Source organism: Prosopis cineraria, unplaced genomic scaffold, assembly GCF_029017545.1.
Source record: "Prosopis cineraria cultivar Desert tree isolate PC_DT_omini unplaced genomic scaffold, ASM2901754v1 PC2, whole genome shotgun sequence".
Taxonomy (NCBI): domain Eukaryota; kingdom Viridiplantae; phylum Streptophyta; class Magnoliopsida; order Fabales; family Fabaceae; genus Prosopis; species Prosopis cineraria.
In genome coordinates, this window is record NW_026555333.1 from 2,437,926 (window position 1) to 2,451,129 (window position 13,204).

The window sequence follows — 13,204 nt, forward strand, 5'->3', positions numbered from 1 at the left end:
TATAATTTTATTCTCTTAAAAAAATACCCTCCATTTAATATAACCTTGCTTATTTATAAAGCACTAAAAAGAGAGAAAAAATACAATAAGAAGAGAAGGTTAATATTAAAACAATCATAAATGATAAAAAAACCAGGTTAGAATGAACTAAGATCAAATTGTAGAACATATGAATTAAATATTTTATAATTTATGAATTTATTTTAACTTGTCATAGTTGAATATTTAAATTTTATCACTTAATTCTATTGTTTTAAAAATTAAGATTTGTTACTTAGCAACGTATTTTATATTATAATCTAATTTTTTTAAAAAATATAATTGTAAGTTTAATATTTTTCTAAAATATCAAATTAGTCACAAAAATATAATTCATGTTCATTTTTGTCATTATACATCTTAACTAGCCTTTGAATTAAATCATTTAAATAAATTTTAATTTATCTAAGTCACTTCTGAAAAAAAGTATTCAAACATAAATTATATTACAATAATAGACTTTTCTCCTAATATTAATTTGCTAATCTTAGTTGATTTTTAAGTTCAGTTGCAGACTTTTTAATCCAAACACACAAAATACTTGACTAGTTAAAAAGCCAAAGAGAGTGAAACCCGTGGAAAGAACGACCGTATGTGAATCAGAATCTGCCTTCAAATCAGTTGGTGTAATACATCGATATGTATATGGTGCCGTGTAAACGGAAGGAAGCGTGTTGATGGGAAAAGCTCACTTTCGGTGGAGACGTGAAGAAGCCAAGAAGGTGATAAAAAAGGAACGCAAGAATGTTGTTGCTGGGGAAGGTTGGCAATGCTGTCTTGTTCATTAGTACTTGCGGCCAATTTGAGTAATCCACAAGTAGCGTCCCGTCGAGTATGAATCACGTCTTGATGTGTTCCTTGATTATCGGCCGGTTTGATAGAGTCTTTATATAATTAACACAAAAGGAGACCATAAGTGACTCCAAACCCAAAATCGAATGATTTAAGCTCATCTCTGCAGGATATATGACGTTGTTGGAGCAGTGTGGAAACAGAAACTAAGGGCTGCTATTGGATTTACACGGAAAAGAAGGGATAGCGACTTGTAGGCAATTAATGCTGGTCATTAAAAGTTGGGCAATTCTTTCCTCATTACTTGTATTTTACTGCCAATGGAATCTTTGTGATGAGGTGGGAACGATACTCACTTCATGCGCTGTGCTTCTATAGCTCCACCCTATGATTTCAATTCATTACAGCCTAATACCTTCATTCAACTAACCAATCCCTGCATCATTACATGATCGACTAATTATATTCGTCAGGAAATTTTCCATGGGATATATACAAGTATTTTCAAACGTCACTTTCCATATTTTCATTATAGCCACTTGATTGAAACTTGTTTTACTTTTTTTTTTTAAGGATTCATATCTTTTTGTTTAGACAATTCAGGATTAAAAAAAGGTACCATATTGCACGTGGGAGTGAAGGAGAACAGGTGACTGTCGTGAAACTGGGTGTTCCAATCCGGATCTACCCACTGCGTCGCAACCCTAAAAGGTTTTGTGGGTCCCGACTTTTCATGTCTCTCTGTTCGGCTTTCATATTATTATTGGCAAAAATCGGTTGAAATCTTTTATATTATTATTATTGATGGATCTCGACTATTTGTATTTTGCACATTTTGTTTAGTCAATAGATTCACAAAATTTATATTATTATTAATGACATTAACATTAACCTATTTTATTTATTAAATAGAGCTCAGCAAATTTAATAATATTAAATATAATTTTATGAATATTTACATATTAAAAATAATATTCTTTATAATAATTTGTACATCTAAAATTAATTTTAATTAAATCATCCAAACATCTTTAATTTTATCAAAATCAATCATAAAAAATATAATCTAAACATCATCAAGTTATAACATAATTAATTATAATTAGAATCAATTATATTAACTAATTTTTTTATAATTAATTTTATTCAATTGAAATTCAAACACACCCAAAGTCATGCAGATAGCAAAAGGTTACCAGAAACGAACACAAATATACCTTTTTTCTTTTTATACTAAAATGTACAAATATATTTTTATAATGAAAAGCCAAATTATACGCAATATTATTCTTTTTTATTTATTAAGGAAAGACAAATATATTATAGATAAACGATTACAAGACATAAAAGAGCATTTCCCTGCCCCAACAAAAATTACACAAGTACAGGAAACAAATAGAAAATGAATAAACAAGACAACTAATTGCCCTTTTGGTAATAAGGAATTGAGAGGATGGAAATGGAAGTGGAAGTGAAATCCACAAATTAGTGTGTTTGCTGTGCATGAACTAGATTACCTAAAAAAATGAGTTCCATTAAATTTGATGAAATTGAGTTCTTGGATAGACCATGGAATTGAGTTCTCATAACATCCCAAAATTTAATTTAAGAATTAATCAAATTAATTGAGAAAATAAGAGTACTTAAGTATTTAAGTGTGTTTAAGGATTTAACAAAGGAGATATGTATATTGAGAATTTAATTTAAAAATTTTGTGAATTGGAGAAGTTAATTGAGAAATCAAGTATGGTTGAGTCAATTAATTGTTTAGGCACTTATTTGTAGTTAAAATTAGGCCTAGATCATGTGTAAGAGTTATTTAGGGTCCAAATCAGGTATTGTATAACATCCTGGAGAATTTAACCCCAAATTAGTTGAGTAAATGAGATTAATTAAGTGAATTGATGTGGTATATAGTTACAAAGAGTTAATGAATGTTTTAGGTGGTAATTTCAGCCCTTGGATTAAGTTCGGAGCAAAGTTAGGCTACCCAAATATCAAAACAATGAGGAAGACAAAGGGGAAGGGCTTTATGTAACATGCTACGGTGCACAAGCCACCAGAAAGTAAGGAACAGTTCTCTGTATCACATGCTGTAGCATGTGATGCAAGTGTCACAGCGTGTGGTCGCGTTTTAGAGAAATAAGAGCATAAAACATATAGAACATAGAAGAGAAGCAAAAGAGGAAACAAGGAGCTCATGAAAACCTCTACTAGGACTTGAGATTTAAAAGCTTTAGGAGCATTTTGAAACTTCTACATACTATAGATAAGTTCTCTATACTTAAATCTCTCTTCTTCTTGCATTTTCTTGATGTTGATAGTTAGGGTCTGTTTGAAAAGGATGATCTTTGGTTCATAGAGGCTATATGTCTGAAACCATTGACTTAAATAGAGTTAAGGGCAATTGTTTAAGGCATTTAAGTCCTCTAAAGATCAATAAATGTGTCTTGGCAGTTGGGGGATCATTAATACCTGAAATTGCCATAAATGAGAGTAGTTGGAGGTGTTTGATGGCTATTAATGGTGGTATAGTGATTTATTAGTGATAATGGGAGTCAAAGGAAACTAATAAACCCTATAGGTACTTTTATATCTACAGAGAGTGAATTTTGAGAGTGTTGAAATGTTAAATTAAATGTTAAAAATTATCCTAAATGAGGAAATTGACAATTGTGATATGATTTATTGTATACTAATTACCTATTGACACCATTCAAGTTTTATGAAGCTTTGGTGGTGTGAATTTGAGAGGTAAATCTTCAACCCCTTAAAGCTTTGAAGTAATCAGAGATAAATATTTCTTGTGCTTTTGTGTGTTTTAATTGATTTATTGATTTAAATGTTATAATTAAAGTATGTGAAATTATTTGAAATGCAATTGTGGCAAAAAATATTTAAAAATTAAAAATTATGTTTTTATGGAGTTTAATGACTTGATTCATGTGAAGTTCAATGAAATATTGTTTGCGAAGTTCAATGACATGCTTTATGTGAAGTTCTATGAAATAAAATTTATAGAGTTCAATGATATGTTGTTTGAGGAGTTTAATGAATGTGTATAGTGAAGAGCTTGATAATAAAAAGTAAAGTAAAGTAAAGTTCAATGACTTGATTATGTGTGTTTATGTATTGTTCATTTATGACTCGAGTATAATAATGATATTATGTATACCTGTACATTGAGTATTTACATGCCATGAAATATTACATCTTTATGCATCTCATGGTCATGAGAGGTAGAAATTTGCCTAAGAAGAAGAGTAGTAGTTTTAAAATTTACATCATAAGACTACCATTAGAGCTTGATAGTTTTTCTAGATTTATTTATATTTATCATCCTACTTGTTCGATGAGGGATTACCCAATTGTGTAAGAAAAGACTTGAACCTACTCTAGTTTTTACTTGTTTGATGAGGAAGCCAATTTAAGCAGAACGACACCCTATTATGTGAGATTTCAGAGAAACAGTGACTCACGAGTGAGTTAAGTAACTTTAACCAAGTAACTTCTCATGTGTGAATAGTTAGGGTAGTTTTGTCACATGAATGATCCTAATGAGTAATAGCTCACGATTTTATGTCAGAGGCATAAGGAGAATATAAGAAAAGTGTGATCATGCACATTGTGATAAAAAGGGCATGTGGTTGTCTATATTGTTATTCTAGTGATAAAAATCATGTGATTAGCTTTATATCCATGTCAAATTGAATTATCACGTTGTTATCTCATGAATATATGCTAATATGGATGTGAAATGTGAATGTGTTTTGAACATGTTAAAATGATGTGAATATGATAATAGATTTTCACTGGTATTTAAATTGATTGACGTTCATTAGCATAAGTTGAGATAGACCTTGATTACTGAGTGGATTGTGCTCACTCTCTTTATTCAATATTAAAGGAGCTAGCTTATCGGGTTAAGATTGGGGGAAACAATGTGAGGCATATATAGGATTACTATCCTATCTGTAGGCCTCATTTTCATTTTGATTATTATGTGTATAATTTGCTTGATATTGACTATTAAGAAAGCATATGCTATTGGTTTACTTGCACTATATGATTGTGGAATTTAGTTGTGTATTTTGGATTCTAAATGTATATGTATTAATTGTGAATTCCATAAAAGGGCTAAAATACTAGTTCCAATAAGGAGTGAGAAAAATGTGATTGTTGTGAAATGATTATAATGATTATGAATTAGAGGCTTCCCCTTCTTTTTTTTTATGATTAAGGAGTTGAGTATTGAAAATATATTTTATGTGTTAAATTTGTGACATGGTAGATTGCATAAGTCCGTTATTGTCTATTGCATTGTACCGTTAACGTGGGGCTTGTCACGATGAATAATGATTATGGTCATGGTGAGTTTGTAAGAGAGGGTTGGCTGTGGTGAGTAGGGTCGTAGGCCACTGCAAGTTGGCATTTGTGCCTTATGCCCTGATGAGTGAGTCAGTGTGTAGTTGGCCACAGTGAAAGTACCCTTGGTTGTGGTGAATATAGTGCAATTATTCTAAAATGACTATTCTATTCTTCTTGTCCCTTTTCTCAATGTTAAGTAGAGTATTCCATTTTTTCATATTACATTTCACTCTGATTCATGAAAGATAGAAAGGTTATTATTATCAAGTTATGTTATTTCATGTTAAATGATAATGGGATCCCAACTTCTAGATCTTCTTTTTGAATTAAAAATATTAGTTAGCCAAGATTGATCCTTATTGATTAAGTGTGGTCTAGTTTAATTGTAATTAATCTAAGTTAATGATGAAAGTCATTACAGTTCTTGTCTCATTTCAACTCTCATTTTATCACTTTTACCCTTTGCCTGTCTCCCATCATGTTCTGGCTTTCAATGAATGACTCACTCCTCCCTCTCCTCCCGAACAATGTGATGCCCACCTTTGTTCTAACTTTTACCGCACTTACACCTTTGTCACCAAGCTTGATCTCTCTGATTTTAGTATTATCAATCCATTCCCCAATCCCATTCTTTACAATCTCGCTTACATCGCATCTGTGCAAATATAATATTATGTTATGTTTAGATAGCTATGAATTTAGATTTGGATTATTTAAGCCAAATCTTTTGTTTGGGCATTTAAAAATATGTGGATTTGGATTTCGATCAAATCCAAATCAAATTTTATCATAATTCCCTCATTATTTGAAATCTCTTCTAAACCCACGTTATTTCAAATTTCTCTTGCATGTTCTCTATCCAATCATTGCTCAACCTAGCAAAATTTTAGATGACATTCCCCACTAATTATCTACCATGCAAGTGATAGCGCAGTATGTTAAAGCAATGACTCGTCCATATTTCAGGTTTGCAATGTATGTATGTAGGTATAATTGCACACGTCTCCCTTTGTGTGTGTATTAATTTGATTTATAATGCAAATATCTTTCTTATTTGTGCACTGAAATGAAAATCTACTAGGCTTGATGCAAAGATTATATTCCTTTGGGTAAAGTCTAGCGTGGCATATCAATGACCCTTTCATTTTCTGTTTTTCTTTTTTTTCTTTTTTCTTTTCTGCTCTCTCAAAAATGAATAATATTACTCCTTCTAGTCTTATATATAAAGGGGAGGGAGAATGGTATGGGTCTTATTTACAAGTCCCAAAGAATTTCGGAGTAACTGTTTTACTTTGTGGTACTTTTCTATTATTTGTTCAATAAGATTCATTTTATCATTTCCTTGGAAAAATATATACCAAATATTATTATTTTTTCATTTTAAAATTTTTATTGGCCTATAGGTAAATATAAACAATAAAAAATTAAAAAGAGAATTTGATTATGGTAATTTGAAATTTAAAGAATTTTAATATTAGAATTTTAAAATTTTTTAAACTATCCAAATAAAGCAATTGAAATACAAGGATTTGAAATATAAGATTTAAAATGTGAAATTTTAAATCCAAACACTACCCTAAATAAAATTAGTGGAGGCGTGAATCTTCATTGGGGAGGAACGCCGCGGCAACAGAGTGCATGTGTGCTATTTTCCTTGTAGATGTTATTGTTGAAGATCTCATATATTTGTAAATCTAGTTATTGCTCTAAGGGTATATATGGGTGTGTAAAATTTGGGCATGAAGGGCCCAGAAGCTGAGGGTTATCAATGGAAAGGAAGCTTTGGTGTCGATAGTAGATGCTTCTTGCGGGTCGACGGAGGGCCTGCGTGGTGAATGGGTGGTGGTGACGCTTGCTTTGCTTCAATCGTCTTTTAATATTTCTAAGTCTTTTCAAAATATAAATATATCTATTGAATAAAATTTATAACTCACATTCATATGCATACTAGACTTTCATTTTATCTCACTTTTTCACTTTTAATTCCACTTCCATTTTTATTTCTATCAAAAGCTTTTCCATATTACCAAATCAGGCGTAACGAAGAATAAGTTGAAGGAGCACACATTTGATGTGCTAATTTAAATGCCCATACAAAGCACACAAGAGACCAGAAATCAAGACATTTAAAAGTTTAAGCTATGTGCATATAATATTCATGGCATTTAAAATTTTAGAGCGAACCCTCTTAATTTTTACATGCGTGCAAATAGTTCTCATATATCATATCATTTAATTTATCTGTTATTTTAGTAAAATAATAGAATAGTATGATAGAATATTTATTTGCATATAAATAAAGTACAAGGGATTGTCTACAAATAGCTCAGAGTGTATGGGATTGTTTGGGAAAATAAAACATTAATTTAAGTTGTATTTGTTATTGGGTTAAAAGGCGAAATTGTTCAGAAAGTTCTCTAAAAGAAACATTATGTACCCTTAACTTTTCATTAAAGTAATATCATCCCAAAACTTAAAAAAAGGTGTAATTTTACTCTGCCATCAAGGTTGATCGTTTGACACCTGGCATTTAAAAAAAAAAACCGAAACAGCTCTTCTTCTTCCACAACAAAGCCAGCTGTCCTTCAAGTCAGGCACTGACCATTCTTGTTTTGAATTATCCTGCGTCCTTGAACAACCAATCTCATAAGCAATGGCCTCTTCCGAGAATGATACTCTTCCTCAGAAATACATTTCACATGAAGAAACTCCTATAACCAGAAATACACAAATGGGTATCTAATTCAAGATCTGACCCACTGCATAAAGAAGTTTGAGTCTAAACACCTAAAATATAATATTTAATCATTCAACCGCTTTTTAATCAATTAATATTTGAAATTGTTAAAAATTCAAATAATATACACGGTTCATTATCATTGAAAATAATTAAAATCTCTCTATTCTTTAATTTTATAACCTATGATCAAGTATGCTTATCCATGACATATTTTTAAATTAACTCTTAGTGAATAAAATATTATTATGTTAAAATTTTATTTCATCTGCTGTATGATTTTTTACCTACTCTTAACATAAATGTTTGACATTTTATTTATTATAATTAATCTTGTAATCTGAATTGATTGGTACTTGAATTAATACATTATGGATGATCTAGCAGATGATTCAAGTTATACTTTTTTTTCTGTTAATTCTTATTAAAATAAAAATTGATATATATATATATCTAAACAAAACTTTATTTTGTCCAATAAGACAACATTATTTTTTTTAAATTAAAATTTTTTAGAAGTTATTACCTCTATTACTTCTTTTGATTTTCTTAAATTAAACCTGATCAACGCACGGGATCTAATCTAGTTCAAATAATGACCTAGCTAAAATCAAAATATAAAAATATATAGTTAGTCTAAATATCTCATTTTATTTAATATAATACTTCAAAATATAATAAAATCCTAGATACTAAATTCCAAATATAATCGATTTTCTGAGTTAAAAGTTTGGAAGAGTTTTGTTTAATTCAGTATAATCAATATATATAGATATATAATAAATTTAAGAATACTGGAACGAAATGAAAAAGGTCTTAGATTAGGGCAAATTGGCCCTAGATGAATTAAATGGCCAACATTTAATGGGAGATATGATATTTTGATCATATATTCATAGGTGAAAAGTCGGGTCTTTTCTCTTTTGGGACCCTTATGCAGTTGGCGAGGATCGAATCGGGAGGCTGATACTGATACTGATACAGATGCTCGAGCCCTCTGCATTGATTTCGTTTTGCGTGATTGAGATATGATATTTTGATCATACATTTTTTTGCCATCCATCCTCTTTTTCACTTTTACAACACATATTCCTCCCCCATCCAAATCTCTCAGCTTGTTATAATAAATAACTAGATTGATATACTTATTTGAGTTGCCTCGTCACTCAATTAACTTCACATAAATAGATCTATAATATCCAGGCAGAAAAATCTTGTGCAAACAGATCTCAATCCAAAAGAAAAATTAGCTGTCATTCCTGCTAAAAACATTGTGACCTACCCATACCCATACCCACCCGTCCATTTGTTGCCCAGAGCGTCTACAGGAAACGATTCTCGTTATCGAATTCCGCGGATAAGATCAAACACCACTCTGATCTACTACCATTTGCACCCACCAAGTATCCTCTCGTGATTCCTTCTTTTCCTATATATATAAGCGCACCCTCTTACTCTAATCTCCTCCCGTTTCCAAACAAGCAAGCATTCTTTCTTCGCCTTCACCCCTTTTTCAAAACACGAGGTCCAGGATCATGAATATTGCACATTTCTTGTTCGGCATATTTGGTGGGTTTTTCCTCATTTACTCTTTTCCGATTTTTACTTCCCTCTCGCTTCTCCTCTCATTCTTCTTGTTTGATTATTTGTTCCAGGAAATGCTTCTGCACTTTTCCTCTTCTTGGCTCCAGTGTAGGCATCCCACGACTCTCCTTCTCCCTCCCTCTCTATACATGTGTGTGTGTGTCCCTGCTACCATGTGAAGCTTTTCCGTTCTTTAATTATGCGTCTGAACACAACTGGCGATGTTTATATTCTCTTCTTTCTGCTTTCTTTCTGTGGATGTACATAAAATTACCATTTGTGGGTGAAAGTTTAGTGAGAAATCTTGGTTTTCTCAGGATTACATTCAAGAGAATCGTAAAGAACAAATCCACGGAGAAGTTCTCGGGAATTCCTTACGTCATGACTCTGTTGAACAACCTACTTTCTGCTTGGTAACCTTCTCGCTCCTTCTACTGCTTCCTTCCTTTCTTTCTCCTTTCCAGCCCCAAAATCCCCACTTAAATTAAATCACGCGTACTCTCTTTAATCTTTAAGATGGCATTATCGTCAATTTGGCATTATCGTCAATTTGCCTTCGTTCACGGAGACTAATTAACTTGTTAAAAGTCGAGATACGATATCAATCTTGTCATTAAGAAGTAATGACACGAAGTTTGAAAGTAGTTGATCTCTCTCTTTATCTCTCTGTCTATTTCTCAATCTTGGCCAACAAAACAAACATCCTTATCTTTTCTCGTGCATCTTTTCTATATCTTTTCAACCAGATGAAAAGCGGGAAAAAAGAAAGAAAATGGGTTGACTCTTGCTATAAGCCTACAAGCTAAAGTTAGAATTTTGAAGTTCTTTAACCCCTGCTGATACGCTCACAAAATCTCAGGTATGGCCTACCGTTTGTGTCGCCTCACAACATACTGGTCACAACCATCAACGGCACCGGGGCCGTGATAGAAAGCACATACGTTTTGATCTTCATCATTTTCGCACCCAAGAAAGAGAAGGCTAAGATTCTTGGGCTATTCGCGCTGGTCCTCGCAGTCTTTTCTGCCGTGGTGTTCGTCTCCCTCTTTGCCCTTCACGGCGGCCCCAGAAAGCTGTTTTGCGGCTTAGCCGCCACCATATTTTCCATTATCATGTACGGATCACCCCTCTCCATCATGGTAAGCTAATTAATAAGCTCTTTAATTTCCGGATGGAATCAAATTGAACCCCACGTGACAGTTGCTCAGTGGCATTGAATGCAGAGGCTAGTGATCAGAACAAAGAGCGTGGAGTTCATGCCTTTCTTCTTGTCGTTGTTTGTGTTCCTGTGCGGCACTTCCTGGTTCACCTACGGGCTGCTGGGCCGAGACCCATTTGTGGCGGTAAGTATCAATGACAGTGTAATTTTTATAATGGCTAAGAGACAAAGCAACTTTCACAGGGGAGATAGGGGCAGAGACTCAGAGATTTGTTGTTTGCAGGTACCGAACGGTGTGGGTTCGGCGCTGGGGGCCACGCAGCTGGTACTGTACATGATCTACCGTGACAGGAAAAGCAGCTCCAAGAAGGACACCACAGCGATTGAAGATGAGAACGAATCTATGGAGATGGGCGCCGCAAAACCCCCTCCTACTACTGAAGAAGCAATTATTGCTCAATAATAATAATGGACCTTAACAAGGGCACGTGTTCACCTGGGACGCGTGTTAGCTCTACGTACGCAGTCTCTTCTTATAGTTGCTGTAGTTTCATTCTAAATGTTGGCTATCGTAATGTAGTTTACTGGACCCCTGAGGGTGAATTCTCGTTTACTTCTTTATTCCTCGCTGTGGTTGAAACGCCATGAGAAAGGATGTTCCCTTGACTGATGACTGCCAAAGTCACTGAAAGTGTAATGCCATCCGTAATCATAATTAAATTCTGCAAAAAGGTAAGGAGAAAAAGGCGTCCTCTGCTACTAGCTATTTGCATAATATAATCTGGGTGGACAGAGTTTTAGGGGGTCCATAATGAGGGGGGAAAATGCTTTCTCAATTTACATCACGTAGCATTTGTACGTTATATATGGGACGTGGATTGTTTACGTTAGATGGCAAGTACAGCATATCCGAGTTTGGAAACATAACGAAATTATTAATTATATAACACAGGGTATCAATTAAACCAGCTTTCTGCCGGTCTGCGATGCCTTTTCACAGACGCTGATGCTTCCATTGGTTCTCCTGTTTACCCCGTTGATCTTTTCATTTGGTGGAGTGGCAAGGGCATGGATCAAGGAGCAAAACAGAATTTTGTTTAAAGGAAATATTAATCCATCGGTCATTTTGGTATTTGATTAGGGATCGTGAGCTCTGCAACTTTTTCTATATCTATCATATATGCCAAACTCCAAGTTGAAAATTTAGCAGCTACATCTCTAATTAGTAGGGTCATTTTGGTTTTATTTATTTTCATTGCTTTCCTTATTTCATTTACATGTATGCACTAAACATTAATTATTTGGAGATCAGGTAAATACCAAACAACGTTGCTTAGTACCTATTCCCATTCCGTTCCTTTTTTCCTTTTTTATTTCACTTTCCATTATATATCCCTTTAACAATGTTTTCAAACAATTCTTTAATCTTTGTTAGCCAAGTATTATTGAAACTTTTGGTTGAAAGGCTGATGTTTTGACTTGATCGATCACTTTCCTTAAGGGACCAAAATATGTTTTTACGTGTATTACATAGTATAAAATTAGTTGTACTTTGTGTTTTTAGGAAAAATGTAACTTTAAATTTCTACACTTTACTTAGAGCTGGAAAAACGAGCTGAGCCTGTCGGGCTAGCCCGTTTAAGCTCGTATAAGAGTAGGATTGGGCTTGAAAATAAGACTCAAAATGATAAATCGGGCTTAAAAGAGCTGGCCCGTTTAATCTAGGGCTTAAAAGGGCCAGCCTGCAGGGCCGAGGGCCAACCCGTTTAAGCCCGTATATGCATTTGTTTTAATTAATTCTCATAATTTTTACTCTTTTTAGATTTGAAAAAAAATTAAACTAAATCTTACTCCACATCACATATTAGCTCATATTTACTGAGGATGGAAGGCAAAAAAAAAAGAAGAAAAAATAGCAATGAAGAATCACTGATCAAAAATTATATCAGTCAAGGATTACTTGTTGTCAAAATTTGAGTAGACACTAGTGAATTCGAGTTAGCCTTTATCAATAAGTATTCATTTAGGTTTTAATAACAACTCATTTTAAATTAATAATAGTTTATTGTAGCTTGTTTTTCATTCAGGTTTTGACAACAATTGATTATTAATTGATATAAATTTCATACAGAAATTCTTGGCTACTATTTTCTAAAAAAAAATACAATCTTAAATTCCCTAATTCATCTAGATTCATGATAATGATTCATTCAATTCAACATTAATTCTTTTAATTTTGATTGGGTGTTTGTCGGCTTAGCCGATCCATTACTTATTGTATTACTATTATTTTATTTGTGTTTTTAGTTCATTTAGATGTTATTTAGTTAGTTTTTTTGTACCTTTCTTGATTAAGTATTATATTAGCATGAAGTAATTTTTTATTTGATTAAAAAATTTAAAAAAATTAAAAATAGTTAAAAGGGCCTAAAGCCCGCAGGGCCGGCCTTGAACTCGCTATGTCAAGGACCGAGCTTCAAATATCAGGGTCCTAAAGAAAACTTGGGCTTAAAAGGGCTGGCTCT

General features: G+C 32.9%; 1 protein-coding gene across 2 annotated transcripts; it reads left to right on the forward strand.

Annotated features, from left to right (window-relative positions):
• Positions 1-9,209: 9,209 nt before the first annotated feature.
• Positions 9,210-12,022, forward strand: LOC129303918 (bidirectional sugar transporter SWEET1-like). Of its 2 annotated transcripts, none has more exons than XM_054943500.1 (6): positions 9,210-9,505; positions 9,592-9,671; positions 9,838-9,933; positions 10,380-10,659; positions 10,744-10,863; positions 10,963-12,022. In XM_054943500.1, exons 2-6 carry the CDS (start codon positions 9,595-9,597, stop codon positions 11,140-11,142), a joined length of 753 nt encoding a protein of 250 aa, XP_054799475.1. In that variant the 5' UTR covers positions 9,210-9,505; positions 9,592-9,594; the 3' UTR covers positions 11,143-12,022. The 2 variants fall into 2 exon arrangements, with proteins under 2 accessions (XP_054799475.1, XP_054799476.1); XM_054943501.1 differs by having other exon boundaries at positions 9,219-9,505; positions 9,592-9,628.
• The last annotated feature ends 1,182 nt before the right edge of the window (positions 12,023-13,204 follow it).